This window comes from Anabrus simplex, chromosome 5 (genome assembly GCF_040414725.1).
Source record: "Anabrus simplex isolate iqAnaSimp1 chromosome 5, ASM4041472v1, whole genome shotgun sequence".
NCBI lineage: Eukaryota > Metazoa > Arthropoda > Insecta > Orthoptera > Tettigoniidae > Anabrus > Anabrus simplex.
The window spans coordinates 201896902-201918719 of NC_090269.1; the positions used below are offsets into that span (position 1 = coordinate 201896902).

The window sequence follows — 21818 nt, forward strand, 5'->3', positions numbered from 1 at the left end:
CCAGATCTTAACGCAGTCAAACACATCTGGGATGGGATTGAATGTGGCGTCAGAGCTTATCGCCCCCCCTCCCTGGAATTTATGGGATTACGTGAGTTGTGTGTGCATATGTGGTGCCTACTCCCTCCAGCGACATGCTTCCATGCCAAGACGCGTCACCATTGTTATCTGTGCCAAATGTGGGCATACTTCAACCAGAGGTAGATGGTCATAATGTTCTGGCTGATCAGTGTAGAATACACAAAAATCTTAAACAAACCCGTATTCAGTAATGTCTGTTACTGGGCTTTCTATGTGGATGATGTTCTGGCTGTATTAAATCAAGACCTAGGAAATGCAGCCTATACCTTATCCAGTTTAAGCTCTCTAGATCCACATATCACTTTTATACTGGAATCTGAATCCCAACAGAATCCAAATTATTTAGACTTAAGTATTACAAGGGACTCCAATCAGCTATCTTATCCTATTTTCAGAAAACCAACTCAAACGGTTAATATAACCCAAAATTATTTTCTCTATCCCCAATCTCATAAAAAAAGTGGCGTACTGTAGTATGTTAAATAGAGCACTCACCATCCCCTTACCTAAGAGAGACCTTCAAAATGAACTAAATGTTATATGATCAATAGCTAAATCAAATGGATATATTGCACAATTTATTGATAAGATCATCAATACAACTAAAAGACGTCAAATTTGTACTTCAACCAGAGAATCAACAGAAAAAAGTTTTCCTCCTTTACGTTCAATGGTGCTAATATATACCAAATTAATAATATTTTCAAGCAAAAGAACCAACAAATAGCCTTTAAGACTAATAACAATTTTTCCAATTACTATAATACACGTAAGTTACCATTAATGAAAGTAATACATTTTCTTAATCAGGTGTCTACAAACTACAATGCAATAGCTGTAAAATTTTATGTGTAGGGCAAACAGGATGAAGTTTTTCAATAAGATACATGGAACAAATCAATGCTTCAAGATGCAGTCCGCTCTCTGCCATGGCACAGCACATGGCAGACTTTAAGCATAGTTTTACATCAATTGACCAAGATTTAAGCATATTAAAAGAGGATACGAAGGGTACAATGCTCAACATGTTGGAGAACTGTTACATTCATTTAGAACAGTACCGGTACTTTAACCGTAACAGTAATATTAATGAAATCAATGAAAAACCTAATATTCTGTTTGACATAATCATTCCTGTATACACAAAGTATAAACATAAAAAAACACTTCAAGTCCACCAATCTATTCATCCCTATCTACCCGCCCCCCACCCACCCCTCCTTACATATCCCTCCTCCAAACCCTGTCGTCATAAGCTATGCCTCTCCTTCGTCCCGGCAATCAGTTTTGTGCCGAGTGCACATAAATTACGAGGAACAAGGGGGCGAGTCTCATATAGCTGTATGTTAATCTTGACCTTTTATCTTCCCATCTTTTCTCAAAATTCACTTCAATTTTTTTCTTTTTCAGACGTTCACTTCATACTGAATTAAACAATAGATCATTGCATCTGATGGAAGGGATACTTATTCAAGTTGTGAATGTCCCCTTCAAGCTGTATATAAACTGTTACTGATATATGCTATTCAACAAGGCATAATTTATAGATCAAATGGGTCCACTATACAGACAATGATATCAGCTCCAAGATCGACTCAAGAATACTTGGTTATTATGACATTCATATTGACCAACACCAGTCACAACAGTTTTAACGTGTCAATTTAGTTTGTTTTAAATCTGTAGTCTGACATTTCATTACTGTTTTAGATTTAGATTTTATTTAAGACATAGCAAATTGTAACTTTTACAGGTGGTTATATGTATACATGTGTTTCCAATTTGATTATGGTTGAAGATGACCTAATGTAGCAATGTCGAAACTAGTAAATATACTATACAAAAACTAATGGTATTGAATAGGTGGACCTTTCTCTACCCTTTGATAGTTCATCTGCTGAACTAGTAGGCATATAGACCTGCACTATTGTGGTGGGCGTTGGTTTGGTGTCTTATCTTGACAAAAATAATCATTTCATTATGCTGGTCATAGTAGCTTACCGCTGCCCTATTTTCTTCTTCATTATTAAACTAACTCCTGTATTTCCCCTGTTAGATTTTGTGTTGATAATTCTGTATTTGCCTGACCAAAAATCCTGCACTTCCTGCCAACGTACACTGACTGACAGAGCAAATGCAACACCAAGAAGGAGTGGTTCGAAAGGGATGAAAGTTGGGGAAAAAATAGAGACGGCACGGACGAATAATTGATGTTTATTTCAAACCGATATGCAGGTTACACAATGCGCACGGCATCGACTCAGTAGGATGTAGGACCACCGCGAGCGGCGATGCACGCAGAAACACGTCGAGGTACAAAGTCAATAAGAGTGCGGATGGTGTCCTGAGGGATGGTTCTCCATTCTCTGTCAACCATTTGCCAGAGTTGGTCGTCCGTACGAGGCTGGGGCAGAGTTTGCAAACGGCGTCCAATGAGATCCCACACGTGTTCGATTGGTGAGAGATCCGGAGAGTACGCTGGCCACGGAAGCATCTGTACACCTCGTTGAGCCTGTTGGGAGATGCGAGCAGTGTGTGGGCGGGCATTATCCTGCTGAAACAGAGCATTGGGCAGCCCCTGAAGGTACGGGAGTGCCACCGGCCGCAGCACATGCTGCACGTAGCGGTGGGCATTTAATGTGCCTTGAATACGCACTAGAGGTGACGTGGAATCATACGCAATAGCGCCCCAAACCATGATGCCGCGTTGTCTAGCGGTAGGGCGCTCCACAGTTACTGCCGGATTTGACCTTTCTCCACGCCGACGCCACACTCGTCTGCGGTGACTATCACTGACAGAACAGAAGCGTGACTCATCGGAGAACACGACGTTCCGCCATTCCCTCATCCAAGTCGCTCTAGCCCGGCACCATGCCAGGCGTGCACGTCTATGCTGTGGAGTCAATGGTAGTCTTCTGAGCAGACGCCGGGAATGCAGGCCTCCTTCAACCAATCGACGGGAAATTGTTCTGGTCGATATTGGAACAGCCAGGGTGTCTTGCACATGCTGAAGAATGGCGGTTGACGTGGCGTGCGGGGCTGCCACCGCTTGGCGGCGGATGCGCCGATCCTCGCGTGCTGACGTCACTCGGGCTGCGCCTGGACCCCTCGCACGTGCCACATGTCCCTGCGCCAACCATCTTCGCCACAGGCGCTGCACCGTGGACACATCCCTATGGGTATCGGCTGCGATTTGGCGAAGCGACCAACCTGCCCTTCTCAGCCCGATCACCATACCCCTCGTAAAGTCGTCTGTCTGCTGGAAATGCCTCCGTTGACGGCGGCCTGGCATTCTTAGCTATACACGTGTCCTGTGGCACACGACAACACGTTCTACAATGACTGTCGGCTGAGAAATCACGGTACGAAGTGGGCCATTCGCCAACGCCGTGTCCCATTTATCGTTCGCTACGTGCGCAGCACAGCGGCGCATTTCACATCGTGAGCATACCTCAGTGACGTCAGTCTACCCTGCAATTGGCATAAAGTTCTGACCACTCCTTCTTGGTGTTGCATTTGCTCTGTCAGTCAGTGTACTTCACTTATACCGGCTACATGTAACTTTAGTCTATCCATCTCCCTTTTCAGATTCTCTTACATACCACAATGATTCAAACTTTTAACATTCCACGCTCCGACTGGCAGAATGTCAGTATCCATCTTCCTGATAATTGTTCCCTTGTGTGTAGTCCCCACCTGGAGATCTGAATGGGTGACTCTTTCACCTCTGGAATATTTTACCCGGGAGGAAGCAATCATTAGTACATCATTCATACAGAGAGAGCTACATGTTCTCGGGAGTTAGTTACACTGTACTTTCCAGTTGCTTTGAGCCGTGTAGCAGAATCAACACAGCTAAGCCATGTGAATATTATTACAAGGCCATATAATTCAATCGTCTAGACCGCTGCCCTTGCAACTTCTGAAAGGCTGCTACCCCCTTTCGATGAATGATTTGTCAGTCTGGTCTCTCAACAGATACCCATCCAATATCGTTACACCTGCGGCTCGGCTGTCTGCTTCATTGGGACATGCAAGCCTCCCCACCGTGGCAAGGTCACGTGGTTCACAGAGGAGGGAATATTTCTGATCATTTATATCTCATACATTTTTACCATATTGGCCATCGTAACAGATGTGTCCATGTCAACGCCGAACCACAAGAAAATGGGTGAACAGAATTTAAATAAAATGGGTACATGAAGTCTGGGAATAAGGTACTACAGTCTGGGCTGTAAATAATTTTAATCACGCTGGATGAAATGGTAGTTTAGGGGAAGGTACCTAAATGTCTTCTTTTTTAGTAGTTGCTTTACGTCGCACCGCCACAGATAGGTCTTATGGCGATGAAATTTGTTTTTAAATACCTATGTTATTGGTCCTATCGAAACATATTACATGACAAAATTTATAGCGAATAAAAGTTCCGATAACTTATGTGTATACAGTTTTATGTTACTATGATAATAGAATTCATGTCCGACTCATTGGCTGAATGGTCAGCGGACTGACCTTCGGGTCAGAGGATCCCGGGTTCGATTCCCGGCCGTGTCGGGGATTTTAACCTTAATTGGTCAATTTGAAAGGCCTGGGGGCTGGGTGTTTGTGCTGTCTCCAACATCCCTGCAACTCTCACACCACACACAACACTATCCTCCACCACAATAACACGCAGTTACCTACACATGGCAGATCCTGCCCACACTCCTCGGAGGGTCTGTCTTACAAGGGCTGCACTCGGCTAGAAATAGCCACACAAAATTATTATTATTATAGAATTCATGAATTTAGACTTTTGTTGTTTAGTCCATATCAACGCCGAGCATTGCTAACATGGAAATATTGTATAATCGTGTTAACTGACGATGGTTTTTGTCATGATTGTCTTAAGGTGTACAACAGCATGGTCATCGGTCCATATTGACACGGAAAATTGAGGCAGTGGGTGAGAGAGTGGGCTATGCCAGAGTTGGGTGGAACTGAGATATTTAGAGTTTTGTGTTTGCTCTAATAATGGGAAAAACATTCCTATTAACATATAATTTATTGTTTACCATTTCAAAGCATACATTTCAAACTCTGTAGGAGAATTGTTTACAGGGTGTAATTCCATTATTTAACTGGCCCCTTAGGCCCTTTCCACCTGCAAACAACCAAACTAAATAACCTTGCATTACTACCTATATGTTCGCTAACAGTACCTACCCAAGAATTGCCTTCATTACCTGGTTGCTATAAAACATTTAGTCCGTTATAACAGTCCGGCTCCATGGCTAAATGGTTAGCGTGCTGGCCTTTGGCCACAGGGTCCCGGGTTCGATCTCGGTGCGGTCGGCAATTTTAACCATCATTGGTTAAATTCGCTGCCACTAGGGCTGGGAGTAGGCCTATGTGTCGTTTTCACATTTCATCTTCATCACGATGCGCAGGTCGCCCACGGGAGTCAAATCAAAAGACCTGCACCTGGTGAGCCGAACATGTCCTCGGACACTCCCGGCACTAAAAGCCATACGCCATTTCATTTCATCAAGCAGTAGTCACAGCTTCCTTCGAGGCATTCACATCGAAATGCAGAGAGAGGATTGTATGCTGCAGTTACTTGATGTAGCCGTATCCCTAGAGGTATGATATCTGCTTCTTTAGCTTGCCATTCGTAACACACTTTGCATGTATCTGTGTGAGGCATTTTGAAGCCGATATTAAATTTCGTATTAAACATAGTCCTGTATGTGCCACAACTAACATTCTTCATGCCAGTATCATCTCTTTCTTCTTTGTATACCGTACCGTACATCTCTGCAACCGATTTCACAACTCGAATGAATTTTTTTTAACCTTCTTACTTAGTGACTTACATACAAGGGAATTTTTTCTTAATATGGTACATTACTGATTTCTCATCTTCATCACTTAACTTATGCTTCTAATTACCGTGCTTACCTCTGAGATCCACATGAGGTGATAGGTACAGACGTGCACATTAATGGTGTCCCGACATAAACAATCAACACTGCCCCACTCCAGTACTGAAAAGAAGGGGAGAGAGTGAAGGGGTAGTGCTGAAGGCCAATTCAGTACAAAACATGGGGGAAGGGAGTGAAGGGGTAGTGTCGAAGGCACAATGATGACTCGCCTTCTCGCTTAATGCATTGCTGCATGTACTGCATGCAGACAGCCCGCTACAAGACTTTGTTGTGATCGAAATGGGCACAGTGGCAGATGTATTGAAGTACAGCGTTAGGTTACCTACGCGTCCGGCCCCGCGGTGTACGGGGCAACGCGTCTGGCCGCCCCGGGTTCGATTTCCGGCCGGGTCAGGGGGTTTTAATTGTTTTAATTGTAAATGATTATATCCCTGGCCTGGGGACTGCGTGTTTGTGTCGTCCTTAACGTTTCTCACATTCAACAGTGAACACTTCCGCAATTTCAATTACATGTAGGTTCATATATTGTGCAAGTAGGGGCAAAAGAACTCTATAGGTCGATGACCCGAACAAATAGCATTTTAACATTAAAACAATAAAAAGTAGCCTACTCTGTTAATTACAGCATTAAGAGGTAAAGGAGGTTTTTAACCGAAAAGTATTTTATACTAGTTAGGAATATTTTGTAGCCGCGTTATATCGGGTCTACCAATCCTTCACTTCGTTCTTGCCATATTTCTATCCATCTCCAAACTGTCATAAGACTGCATGGTATTGCTTGTGCTATTGCTTGGGGGACCATGTGAGCCTCCCACATGCCAATAATACGGCCTCGATTCACCTGTGATAGGATAGGAGCCATCTTATTACAATGTTACAGTATAACGCCGGAATACACACACTGTGTATTCAGCACTACCTGTTCACTCCCTTCCCCTCCTTTTCTGTACTGGGGTGGCCTTCAACACTATCCCTTTACTCTCTCCCCTCCTTTTCAGTACTGGAGTGGGGCAGTGTTGATTGTGTATGTCGGGACACCATTAATGTGCGTGCGTGTACATGATCCTTCGCGTTCAGATTCGCTTCCTTCTGATATATTAATGTGTACTCTAATCCAAAGTTTCTACACACTTCAGCCCTTTTGCACTTATCATCATTTCTAAGTCGTTTTTAGGTTTTTCACAGCTATTCACTATTACTTCTCCTTCACCGTCCGCCATTTTGTACACAACTAACACGTGTTTGAGAATAAGCTTCTAGCTGCTTGGCATAGCTCACTTTCTTGTAGCATAAACGTGAGATGAGCAATTCACAGAAAATATGTTCTTTAAAAAAGAAAGGAAGGAGCCTGCGGAAGTCTTTGATATTTTGCACACTGAAAGATGAATGTAAGCCCTACACAAGGGTACCAATAACTCAATTTTGACAAAATCTCGGCATAGCCCACTCTCTCACTCACTGCCTCAATTGTGACGAGTATAAAAAACGAGAAAAATCATGAAGGAACGATTGCTTGAAGAATAAGACAAGAGGTAATCATGAAAGAAGGGAGGATTACTTTTACATTAGATGGCGTTGGAAGAAAACTAAATGTGAAGGCCTACAATATTTAAAGCTCATAAAACTTATTACAATAATATTACATTGACCATTGTTTTGATGTAATTTGTCTCTTCCGCTGCCACTCATCTGCGATAGATGGGATTACTGCTATGACCTGATTAAAAGAGCCTGCCTGAATATTGACGGAAAGTAGCTGGGGAGTTAGATAACTATGCACATGCTATATGGTTGTCCCATCAACAACTGGTATTACAGCTAGTTTTCAATGTTATGTTCAAGAAAATGGAGTACCACAGTGATCTGTACAAAGTGTCACACTGTTTACAATTGCCATTTAACGCTGCTGGGCCTGCAATCACTTCATCGCTGTATGTAGACTGTTCAGCTGTACATTTCAGCTCTGGAAGGATGGCGATTACTGGGAGACAACTACAGCAAGATATTAACTTCATTGACAGATGGGCTCTACAATATGGTTTTCTATTTTCACAAGCAGAGTTCTGGTTCAGGATGCACAAGCCGACATTGACAGAAGTGTACAATTGAAATTTTCACTGCTGAAAGTAAATTTAAGTACAAAATGAAAGTTTTAAAGTACTTTTGCATGTTGGGATAATGACATACAGTGTTTATTGAAAACTTGGCCCTGTCCTCCTTCCTAACAGGCCTTTCATCATCGTAATCATTGATTCTTAGCTCCTGCCTTTGTCCTGATGAAAATTCCAGTGGCAGACACCTGTAGAATTTTTGGACTCCGTTTTGGTAAGAGACTAACATGGCAGACTCACATCTGTCGGTTGAAGGTAGCCTACATGAAGAGGCTTAATATGCCTAAGTTGGCAGTTTGTTGGGGGGACGACTGTGGAGTGCTGCTTTGTTTTTACATGGCTATTGTTCTATCCTGTATAGACTATGGTTTGGCATCAAGATCTGTGCTGAATCTTTTAGATAGTATATACCATAGTTGAGTTAGTCTGGAAACCAAAGCTTTCCATATCAGCCAGATTCCCAGCCTATTCGCTAAATTAAGAGTTTCACCTTTTCAAAAAGACAGCAGGAGTTTCTCCTCACGTACGCTGCCAAATTCATGAAAAGCTGGTGGTACATCCAAGTCACCAATGTCTCTTAACTCTTTGCCGTCCCCTAACACTTCAGAGTGCTCGAGCATTATCACCCGCCTGCCGCGCTGAACCCTCCAAAGCGCTCGTCACACTTGCGTTTATTAGGAGTGTGGTGAGAGAAATATTGAAGGGTCTTGTGAAACTACACTGTAGTCCCTTGACTCAGCAAGCTTCAGGACCTTGTTGACAGCATTTCCTGTGTGTATTTCGCAAGCAGACATACTTTATAAACGTCGTCTTTCAGTTAGAGATTATTCTTGTTCAAGTTCTGATCATGTCGTCTAATCACGGAGTTGTGTCGAAAGGTATATGAAAGAATGCGAAATTAACCCATATCTGCCTAAATTATTTTTCTGTGGAATATTGCGATATATTTCGTAACTACAGTTGTTTGTAACCTAAATGAAAGGCTTGTGATGATTTTAGATTTCATTAACATATTTTCGCGGAGATTTACCATGTCGACAGTGATCATGAACGGGTAGGGTAAGAGACATGCTCAAAAAAAGGAACTTTTCTTCGCATTTTAAGCTTATGTGAATGTAATAATTAATCAGTTAGTGAATATCAGTCACATAAGTATCGAATAAGCAGAAAATATTTAAAAAACTTGATTCAAAACGTAAATGTGGAACAGTTTCAGTGTTCTCCCCAGAAATTTTCGTTACCTGGGTGGCAGGAATGAGTAGCCAGGCGGGGAATACTACTTAAAAAATAAATATGATGAACTTTCAACTTATTCCCCTCAGGCCATTAGCAATAATATTAGACAGGTAAATGTTAACTGCAAAAATGAACTATTTTATTGTTATAACGAAGAAAACGTAACAGAGTAGATTGAACTTCTAGTGTTCTACTGCTCGTTCATAGTCACTCGGTTGCTGTGCAGAGCCAGACGGGTTTGTTACGTCCCGCGGAATCGAGTACTCGCATGCGATTCCTCGCTAATCCAGACAACTCGCGCACGACACGACGCGATGTGACTCGCGCAATTATGCTGACAATAATGAGGATTTTTCATTTAAAGACTTTTACAGTGTTTACATTTTAATTTCGAACATATAATTACTGAAATATGTGTAGCCTCCGTAGCTCAGCCGGCAGCGCGCCGGCCTCTCATCGCTTGGTTCAAATCCCAGTCACTCCATGTGAAATTTGTGCTGGACGAAGCGGAGGCGGGGCATGTTTTTCTCCGGGTACTCCGGTTTTTCCTGTCATCTTTAATTCCAGCAACACTCTCCACTATCATTTCATCTGTCAGTCATTAATCATTGCCTACGAGGAGTGCGACAGGCTTCGGCAGCCGGCACAATTCCTAACCTCGCCGCAATATAGGGCTTCATTCATTCCAACCCTGACCCGATCACTGACTGGAAAACAGTGTGTAGGCTTTCAATGACTGAAATATGTATTATTACGTAAATTGAGCGAGATGTAAGCTTGCATTCGGGAAATAGTGCGTTCGAACCCCACCGTCGGCAGCACTGAAGATGTTTTCCGTGGTTTCCCCATTTTCACGCCAGGTAAATGCTGGGGTTGTACCTTAATTAATTCCAAGGCCGCTTTCTTCCCACTCCTAGCATTTCCTATCCCATCGTCGCCATAAGACCTATCTGTGTCGGTGCGACGTAGAGCAACTTGCAATATTATGTAACTAGCAGACATCTAGGTTATTGTATGATAGCCGGGCGGTCAATGAAGACGGCTGGGCGGTGCGCCCATTAGAAAGGTCCTAGGGAGAACTCCGAGTTTCGTCTCAATTTAGAATGCATACTGTTTCAAAACAAAAGGACACTATTCGTATGTTTATAGTACTTGTTATACACACAATACGAAATTTTGAGCAAGTATGATCACTCTGAAAACAGCAAAAAAGGAAAACTATGAGTAGAATTTCAAAACAGTTTAGTCTGCGTTTTGAGGTTACACTCTGCTTCTCTTCAACCAGTCTTTTTAGCGTGAGTGAAATGACTCGAAGCAAAGGACGTGGCGGCCAACGTTACATTTTTGCACTGTTTCCTGGTAGCTTTACCACAGTGAGCGCACCGCACTTGCTTCCCTCTTGTTTCGAGGTAGTGGGATACTCCATCGTAACGCACTTCTGGCAACACGCGTTAAGATACTTTCGTACTCGGTCTTCACGCGTTAGGACGCGTAGCGGCACGAGATAGGATATATGTCCTAACGATGTAGCGTGTGAAGCCGAGAAGGTCTAAATGGGGGTCAAACGGTAAAGTTGCCATGCATTGTCCATGGAGACGTTCAGAAGGAACACAATTAGAGGCCAGTACCATTTCTTGTTTTTCATGCTGATGCGGTAACAAGATACATTTTGATCCAATTGATCGACGCTTCCCATGTGCATGTTATGCAGAATTATACATGCTGGCTGAGTTACTGTTATGTATTTCATGTCAGCATTACCATTGTACCATTTTTACTTATTTTTGTACACACTAGTTCAGCATCAGCCCGAAGTTGATTACCAGAGAGTCTGTAAATATCTCCACAAGACTCATCATCATCATCGCTATCCCCGTCACTATGGAAAGCATTTTCAGGTTGTTCTATGTATATATTAGCATCTAGGATGTTTTGTGATTCCTCTAGAATGATTACGTTCTACTCGACGGTCACTCTGAGAAGAATAAATGAAAATTGTATATCAGTACTGAGGCAGTCCCATTCGCGCCCACTGTCGTAGACATATGTCGACGTGGAAATTTTTTGCTCTGCTAGACAAAAGCAACTATAAATCAGCCATAAATGAATTCAAAATCTGTTAAAGGCATGTTTCGTTATTATGTTTACCACAACAGTCCGATCTTACTTTCAACTGTAACAATATTATAAGAAAATATTACTCACCGCGACGGAAGTGTCATCCTCTTGAGTGTATACGGAATGATATTTCATACGCAGCCACGATATAAAGCGCGAAAATGAGTGATTCTTGTTTTCGTGCTGTGCAATAAGTATCAAACAATGAACTGTAAACAATGCACCTCAAAAATATTATTTAGGTTTACCGATATAAGATCGACAATATTCAGATATTAACGTCGACAAATGTCGACAGTGGGCACATATGGGTTAAGATATGTTTTAAGTTAGTGGAGATAGTGAGCTTTCTAGTTGTGGTTCAGAATTGTATTCTGATGAATGTAGTAGTGATAATGATTCCGAGAATCATGAGCTTGAACAAATATTATATGAAGACTGAGGGTCAGGGCTTCAAAGAAATGTTACTAGTGATATCTGGAGTCACAATATTCATTTTGATGAACTGAAAATATGGGAAAATAATGCCGGTCCAAATCACGATTTATCTTCCGGGAATTCAGAAAAAAGATTTTTTGAATTTTTTTGTGGGATTGGTATTTTATGAGCTAGAAGCAGAGCAGACGAATATTCATGCCGAATATTTTCTAAAACTGGCACTGTTGATACTACCTGGCAAGACACTAATGTTGATGAAATAGGAGCATATGTAGGAGTTCTAAATTATATGGGATTAGTTGTTCTACCTGAAATAAAAGATTATTTCTTAGGAGACTTTTGCGTGTGCCCGTTAGTAAGGCAGGCAATGACACTGAAACGGTTTAGGAAACTTGGGCAATATTTACATCTAAGTAGCCATGTAAACAGGCCAACACCTCAAGATTAACATTACGATATTCTGTACAAAGCAACACCAGCTCTGCAACTTACCGAAAAATTCAGAATTTTGTACACATCTGGCCAGGAACTCGCAGTAGATGAAGCTATGACAGGTTTCAAGGGAAGATTTATCTTGAAACAGTACCTCCCAGGGAAACCCACCAAATGGGGTGTAAAAGCATGGGGTATTGCTGACACTGGAAATCGCTACCTTCTGAAATGTGAGATTACAAGGGGAAGAAACGTTGTAAATTGGATCCACTGATTGTTTTGTAAGCTGCATTCCAGTATCAGATTGCAAGTAGGTATAGTGAATGCAGGGCTATAAAAAGGATTATGGAAGGTCTGGGATCAGGGTACATGTAGTTTGAAGACTGAAGTGCAAGGAGTAGGGGCTTATGGAGGATTGTTATAAGGAGGGTAAAGGATACACAACTGCAATCTTGGAGGGAGGAATGTTGGAAAAGGCAGACACTAGACAAATTTAATAGGATTAGTCTAGTTAATAGGATAAGAATTAGCAACATAGACAGATCGGTGAGAAGTGTTTTTATTTATTTTTTGTGGTGGTTACTGTGTTTCTATAAGAATAAGTAGTGGGTTAGAAATAAAGATACAATGGTATGCATTTTGGATGGTGAAGTGAGGGCAGATTACCACTTGATATTTGAGTGTAATGAAACAAAGGGAGTGGGAGAAAAGTTATTGAATTCAGATAAACAAGTTAAGTCAGACTGGCAATGAACAAAAAATTGTGTGGCTTGTGAATGGAAATGTGCAGGTAGTGTATGCAAATATTTAAGTGCAGTGAGGAACTTAAGAGTAGGGAATATTTATAGGAGTGAAGGGTTTAACAGGGGTAACAAATGATGGGGTCTTTTTTTATGTCTGCTTTGTTATATTTTCTTATTCCTTTGTAGGAGTTTTAATTTGTTCCGTGCTTGATTGTGATTTTGAGTAATGGTAAGCATTTGGTGGCTTGTTGTGATGTTTGAGTCTATAAAATGAACTGAGTGAGAGACAGAAGGACGTATTGTGAAGGTGTTCTGCAAGGTAATTCTATGAGATGAGTCAACAGAATGCTAGCAGAGACAGTGACCTAACTCAAGTGAGGTAGGTCAGGTCTGAATTTACAGGCGGAGGGGGGAGAGACAAAGTTACAATGCGAGTCTCCTACGTTTGTTGTTCTGACGGGGAAGCCTGGTAGTTTTTTCCCTCTCTCATCACAGGATTCCGTGAGGGGAGAGGGGAAAGATAGGAAAGGAAGGGAATCGATGGGGTAGTGCCCCCCTACCTCCACCAACCTAACAACACGTTAGCCGTTGGGAGGTGGGGACGATCCGAGAGAGGGAATATTGTGTTGACTCAGCTCAATTACAGTGGTCATAGACTCTACACGTGTAACTATTTTTATGTTAATTTTTTGTGTATATTTCCTCTACGTAGCTGATAGAGAAATGTGTAGTGTTGTAGAAGGAAATAAGTGTATGATATGATAGTTGATTTTGTTATTCTAAATTTATTAAATTTTTTGCAGAATCTGTTCATGGTACCCAATAAGAGTGCATTTGAACAACTGATGTATCCTCTCTTGCAAATTATCAACAAACAGAAGTGTACTAATATGCCACCGGTAAACAGAATTACAGAGGCCAAATTCCGATCGGAAGTCCTGCGAATTATAAAAGAAATTTCAGTTGTAAGTACATTCCTCTTTTACAGCATTAATTTTGTTCTTTATCTATAACAACTGATCAATATGAGTGTTAGTGTGGACATCATTGTGATATTTCTTTTACACCTTAAATGTGCATTTTAATTGTTTAAAGCATAAGATGATTGAAATTCCATTGTAGTAGTAGTAGTAGTATTATTTAAATATGTATAAATGATATTGTAGTATGCTATACAGTATTATTATTATTATTATTATTATTATTATTATTATTATTATTATTATTATTACGATGTTTTGTGGATTTGCAGAGGTGAAAGAAGGTGCTGGGTGGAATAGGTCTCAACTACAGAATTAAAGTTAATTTAAAACTTTGACAAAGGTTATATTTTTAACAGACAACAAGGTTTAACAATTTTCATATAGACTTTCAAAACTCAACAAATAACAAGTCAGCAACAAGCCAAAATCAGGTACAAAAATATTACAAGATTTCGCGGGTTATTACCAAAATCTGGGCTTCAAGCCCCAAGTATAATTCCTGAGCTCTCAGCTCACAACTACCATTGCTGAAGGGCATAAAACCCCTAAGTACAAGGAGCACTTGCTCCTAATTACAATGTTAAGAAAAAGAGCAGACCCGCTCTCAATTTGACAAGCCTATCCAAGGCTACAACAAACTTCATTTCTGTCTGCCCTTAAGGCACACCAAGAAACAGGGGTATTTGATACTCAACCTACAGGGCCTTTACATGAGGAAAATAAAACATCAGGTTAAGATACTGGCCCATAATACAAAATAGAATGGAGGCGAAGCTTGCACTCCTAATACACTTTTGAAACCTACTTGGCACTAGGCCGCTTACGCAAGGGCTAATCCCCTACTAAGGAGGTGACACGATAAGAAAACTTTATTACATTACGAAGAGAAGAAAAGCAGTTATGAAAACGTAGTCACCTCAAAACAATATGAGTGGGAGCTCGAGAGGGTTAGGCACTCTCTATCCCAATTTATAGTTAAAGAGGCGGAATTTTTACCAAATGTCTATTACATTTTAAAGATAGGTTACATGAGAAAAGTTTCGAACCTGCCCCGAGGGTTAAACTGCTGAGCTAGCAAGAAATAAAGTTATTAAACGGCCATTACCTTGTGGATGAACTGCTGCCCGAAGAAAGAGGCGCTTCCCGCCCCCTGCTACATAATCACACACTAAGCAAGATGTCGATGAAGTGGCACCGAGACAAGAAAATCAGCAGTTTAAATACCCTCGTGGAACATTCGAGACCTTTCAAGAATGAGTACCCACACCCCCCTCAACTTTATTGGATAGCTTAAAGCAACATATAGAAGACATACGTTATTCGTCAAAAATTAATTAGAGAAATTCGGGATTGGCTAAATTCAAAACAAGCGGGTAGAAATGATTAATGTTGCCAACCCACAAACCACAGAACAAAATTTAGTAAAGACAAAACTTATGAATACAAAATTTCTTCAAGAAAGTTCATTCCATTGCACCAGAGTGTATTACCATAGTTTTTGTTGAGACATCCGGTAGAGAACGTCCACACTTCTTGATCAATGACAAACAAACACACATCAACATTTACACAGAGCCATCTTCGGAGAAACAGTGAGTTGATACAGTTTCTTTAAAGTTCAGACTTTCTCCTGTAGAGGAGTTTCAATTGGTGCAATATTTGAACTAGCAGCATGGAGGTGTACCGCCCGGTACAATTATTATTATTATTATTATTATTATTATTATTATTATTATTATTATTATTATTATCGCTATCTTGAAACCAGGCAAGGATCCCAAATTACCCCAAAGCTACAGACCAATAGCCCTACTAAGCGTAACTTACAAGCTTCTGGAAAGATTGATTGTTAACAGGATAGCTCCTATGATTGAATGCCTCATTCCGATTGAACAAGCTGGTTTTCGTCATGGCCGTGACTGCAGCGATCAGTTGCTTGCTCTGACTTCTTTTATAAAAAATGGATTTGAGAGGAAGAAGAAAAGTGTCTCTGTGTTTCTCGATCTTACCACCGCCTATGATACAGTCTGGAAAAAAGGCCTCCTCCTGAAACTTAGCAGAGCAATACCATGCCTCAAGATCTTCACTCTAATAAAAAATATGCTGTGAAATAGATTTTTCCAGGTTCATACAGAACATGTCTGCAGTCGTTTCCACAAACTCAACAATGGTTTGCCACAGGGTTCAGTGCTGTCTCCAATTCTTTTCAATTTATACATATACGACCTTGCAGAAACCACATCTCGCAAGTTCATCTATTCAGATGACATCAACCTCACCATACAAAGAGCAGACTTCAGTGAAGTTGAAGAAATCCTATCCCAGGACCTTGAGAAGATGGACGGTTATTTCACAAAGTGGCGATTGACACCTAGCCCTCTAAAGACAGAAGTAGCTACGTTTCACCTCGGTAACAGGAATGCAAACTACCAACAGTCAATCAGGTTCAGAAATCACACACTGCGGTGCAATGCTACCCCCAAAAGCCTCGGTGTAACTTTAGATAGATCCCTAACCTACCGCCATCACCTTCAGAAACTGACAGCTAAACTGAAAAGTCGTAACAACCTTCGGAGTAGACTAGCTGGAACATCATGGGGTGCAGATGTGAATTAACTGCGAACAACTGCTTTAGCGCTAGTATATTCTTCAGCTGAATACTGTTCTGCTGTATGGCTGAATAGTTCCCATACTCGTCTGGTCGATGTCCAGCTGCGCCATTACAATGAGAATCATATCTGGCACCCTGCTCTCCACTCCTGTACAGTGGTTACCCGTACTGAGCCACATTCAACCTCCTCACATCAGACGACAAAAATGCTCTTGTCAGATTATGGACTAAGGTGATGATGAACAGCTCACTTCCCATCCACCAGGATGCAGAAGAAAACATCGTTGCGAGACTGAAATCGCGGAAACCTGCCTGGAAGACGGCCAGGGAACTAACTGATATTCCTTTTAGACCTGATGAAGCATGGAAGCAAGAATGGGCCAGATTACACCCACATGGTCTAATCAACATTGATGACCCAACAGCAAAACCTCCTGGGTTCAACCTTCCACGCACCATCTGGACTAGATTAAATAGGATGCGCTGCGGTGTTGGAAGAACTGCTTCTGCACTACACCAATGGGGGTGGTTGGAGTCTCCTTCCTGCAACTGTGGTGCTGAAGTGCAAACCATCAGCCACATCGTGAAAGAATGTCCTCTCCGAGCATTCACTGGACCTATGGAGGAGCTACATCACGTAACCCCTACGGCACTCACTTGGCTGGAAGGACTTGACATCAGCTTGTGATGAAATTTCAGAACCTGCAGTTGTGTGTGTGTGTGTGTGTGTGTGTGTGTGTGTGTGTGTGTGTGTGTGTGTGTTTACCTCCTAGTTAGTCTATCTGTATCCATGTATTTTATGTTTATATTTTTCTAATAACACTTATATGTAAAAACATTTTAAACGATTGTCAAATGAAGCATCATACGCTAAATAACATAAATAATAATAATTAATAATAATAATAATAATAATTATTATTATCATTATTGTTCTGGGGTATCCGTGGAATGCAGAGGTGAAAGAAGGTGCTGGGTTGAATGGGTCTAATTACAATATAAAAATTAATTAAAAACTCTTGTAGATGTACTGCTGACCAATGAAAGAGGCCACCTGCTTCCTGCTTTGACACACACACTCAGTAAGATGACGACCAATTGGCCAAGAAACGTGAAAAGCCGCAGTTTATAAACCCTCAGGGAAGGTTCGAAATCATTCAGGAATAAACCAGCCACACCCTCTCAATTTAATTGGTCAAATTCAAAGTTACCCTTCAGGATCGAACATGAAGCCAGTGATAGGTAGAAAATTAATTACAAAAAAATGAGGGATTGGCTAGATTAAAAACTGGCGGAAAAAAGGAAATATTGCCAACCCAAAATTAAATGAACAACATTCAGTTACAAAAACTCAGAAATACAAAATTCTTTAAATTATAAGTTCTACACCTCGCACCAGGGTGCATTATCATAGTCTTTTAGTAGTATCATCTGTGGAAGAAAGTCCAAACTTCTTGATGAATGTCAAAAAAAAACTAGTAGAAATTCAGTCAGTTTAGGCATCTGCACAATAACAAAATTACTCAATATTTAGGTGGTGATGTCTTCTGATTAACGTTCCAAGTTGGTGTAGTTTCATTTTCACTGTTTCACCAATAGAGGAGTTCATTTAGGCGCTAGTTTTGAATGCGCGGCGTTGAGGTGTACCTCCCGGTACTATTATTATTATTATTATTATTATTATTATTATTATTATTATTATTATTGTTGTTGTTGTTCCGAGGGTACTGTGGAACAGCAGAGGTGAAAGAAGGTGCGGGTTGGAATAGGTCTCAACTACCAAATTAAAGTTAATTTAAAACTTTAACAAATGTTATATTTTCTTTTCAAAATCGACAAATAACATTCAACCATTTCCACTAGGTGAAATAACAATGAAAGTCAGGTACAAAATGATTTTTCCCGTCAGGGGTTTTTTACCAATTTTTGGGCTTCGAGCCCCACACTCACAACCTTTGAGCGAATAGCTCAACTTTACCCAGTTACCAAATGAACAAAGGGGCAGAAAACCCCATCATGCCATGGAGCACTTGCCCCTTAATTACAATGTTAAGCCTCCTAGAGGCACGCAGAGATGAAATTAGGAAAGAGCAGTCCTGCTCTCAATTTTACAAGCCTATCAAAGGCCACAACAAACTTCACTCCTAACTGCCCTCAAGGCACACATACAGTGAAACAGGGGTATCTTGTACCCAACCTACAGGGTCTTCACATGAAGAAAACAAAACATCAGGTTAATTTACTGGCCCATAATGCAAAATAGAATGGATTCACAATTAAGTATTTAATTTATTTTCCACCTAGTCGATACAATGATTGCTTAAGGCAATTTTTAATGGTCAAAAGTGGTACATGTTTCGTATATTATCAACATCTTCAGCCACATAACACTGTTTAGATGAAAAATATATAAAATTGACAAAGTAATGCTTTAGAGGAAGTGTCCTTAAAATTAACATAAGATTGACAAGATTAAAACAAACAAATAACTCAAGAGAAAATATGTAAATTATTTCTACAATAGAAAGCAGTCGTCAAGGAAACACTTGTACAATATTCCATAGAGAAATTGTCCTAATAAATATTCTTTTCTTAATAATTCATGAAAAAAGATAAATTTATAAATTAAAAATTATACAATTTATAAGTAATTATCGAAACGAAGAAATCCTGATATCACAGTGCGGCTCTTATTATTAATGTAGAAGAAAATATAACTAATTCCTAGTTGTCAAATCTTATTAAGCCTGCTTTCCTTTGGAACAGTAACTCCTGTCATTCTTTCACAGTTTGCGCCGGGTGTAATATTGATGATGCAATCTTCCTTGCTCTTGCACCTGAGGAGGTGGAGGAGCGGGGGATATAGGTGTGTCAAGAACTTCCTTGCTGTCACCTACAGCTTCAACTGAGGAGGAACAAGTTGTAGGGCTATCTGTAGGTGGAGAAATTCCAATTCTTTTTTCGTGATCCTTCTCAAGCATTTTCAAATATACTAGAATTTGATAATATAATGGATTCTTATATTCTACAGCCTCATTAAGGTTATCATTTTTCTTTACAAGTTGGTCTAGATGAATGTACAGGTCTTCATATGTGTTCATTAAGCTGCCCTTTTTTTAACTTTTTTATGATGGTCAGGTCTTGTTCTATGTTGGTAAATTTATGACCTGTGGCAGTCATGTGTGATCCCATTGCTGAGAATCTTCTATGTTTTTCAGCATTCACATGTTCCAAATATCTAACTTTAAAATTGCAGCCAGATTGTCCTATGTATGTATTCTTACATTCAAAGCATGTGAGTTTATATATTCCGGAATCAAAAAATTTATCTTTTTCCGAGAGATTTATTGTATCATGGTTGAAAATACTATGTTTCATGTTGTTATTGGTGGAAAATGCAATTTTGAAATTTTTTCTCTTAAATAAATTTGTTATTACATGAATGTTTGGATTATTATATGTGAACTTGATATATTTTTCAGTTTTACTAGGTTCGACTGCTAATTTAGATTGTTGCTTCTCCGAAAATTTATTAATTATTTTATCAATCATGTTATTGTTGAAACCATTCAAGAGGGCTTGTAGTCGGATAAACAACAGTTCTTTATTCCTTTCAGATTTGGATAAAGGAATACTAAACGCTCTGTTAACGTAACTATAATATGCTGATCTTTTCTGTGCCTCAGGGTGTAACGAGTTGTTCTTGATAGTGGTCAGTGTGAAAGTGGATTTTCTGTGTATTTTGAAAGAAAATCCTTCTTCTTCTCTTGTTGTGACTATGTCCAGAAAATTCAGTCATTTTTCAACTTCTTCTTCTAAAGTGAATTTTATATTGGAATCCAAATTATTCAATATATTTAAAACTTTATTGCTATCGGTGAGTCTGTTATCTATTATAGCGTAAACATCGTCCACATAACGTGTCCAAAAATCCAAACCCTCTATTTGATTAATAATTTTCGTGTGTTCCAAATAGTCTAAGTATATATTAGCCAATATTCCTGATGCTGGGGCTCCCATTGAGAGTCCTTTTTGTCGGTAAATTTTATTATTAAACGTAAAATAATTTTGATTTAACACGAATTTTAAAACATTAATAAAATCTTCAATTTCTGGTATGCTTACTAATTTGTTCTTCGTTAAATTCTTCTTAATGATTCTGATAGTGTCTTCTATTGGAATGTTTGTATACATGTTGGTTATGTCAAACGAACATGTCGTGTGAGATGATCCAAGTTTAAAATCTTTAACTTGATTGCAAAAATCCACTGAGTTTTTGATAGGTGTTTTACAATGAAATACGTATTTACTTGATAAGAAATTATGTATAAATCTAGAAGTTTTATAAATGGGGCTATTTTTGAAATTTATGATAGGTCTAATCGGTTCTCCCTGTTTATGTAATTTCGGTAGTGCTCTCGCAGTCGGGAGTCTAGGGTTCATATTTATTAATGTTTGCACATCATGTTCATTAAACAAGAAAGACGTGCTTTTTAATAGTTTTTTAAGATCCCTCTGAATACGTGATGTCGGGTCTTTATCAACTGTACTAAACGAATTGTTATTAAAAAATGTTTCTGTTTTTTCAATATAAACATTTCTATCTAGGGCCACAACTGTTCCTCCATTATCTGCTTTTGTGATAATTAAGTTATTTCGTTTGATTTTTTGTTTCAAGTTATTAACCGCCTTGTTGGTGCCTCGAAGTGATTGTAAACCTTTTACTAAAATAGGAATTTTCTTCTTAGCTTCATACCTTATGTCATTCTGTAAGTCTACAGGTAGATTCTGTATTGCTGTTTCTGTTTCAGCTAATGTGGTGATTAAATCATAACTTTTATTTGAACTTGGCCAATTGAAATTAGGGCCTTGACTTAAAATAGAGGTTTCTTCTTCATTAAATTCTATCTCAGACAAGTTTTTAATTGGAGGTGGATAAACACTATCATCAAACGTAACATTAGGAACTAACCTTCTTTCTTCTCTATTAGATGCTAAATTTTTCAACTTAAAAAATGAAAAAATGGAGAACACACTTAAAATGAAACAAGAAATTTTGGATAATAAATTATTTAAGTTGAAAAATTTAGCATCTAATAGAGAAGAAAGAAGGTTAGTTCCTAATGTTACGTTTGATGATA

General features: G+C 39.7%; 1 protein-coding gene across 2 annotated transcripts in view; it reads left to right on the forward strand.

Moving 5' to 3' along the window:
• Window positions 1-21818, forward strand: part of LOC136874436 (HAUS augmin-like complex subunit 6) — a 333441-nt gene that overhangs the window by 28781 nt on the left and 282842 nt on the right. For both annotated transcript variants that reach the window (XM_068227904.1, XM_068227905.1), the window contains exon 2: window positions 13887-14048. In XM_068227904.1, the coding sequence (XP_068084005.1) occupies window positions 13887-14048 (162 nt within the window). The remainder of the gene's footprint in view (window positions 1-13886; window positions 14049-21818) is intronic.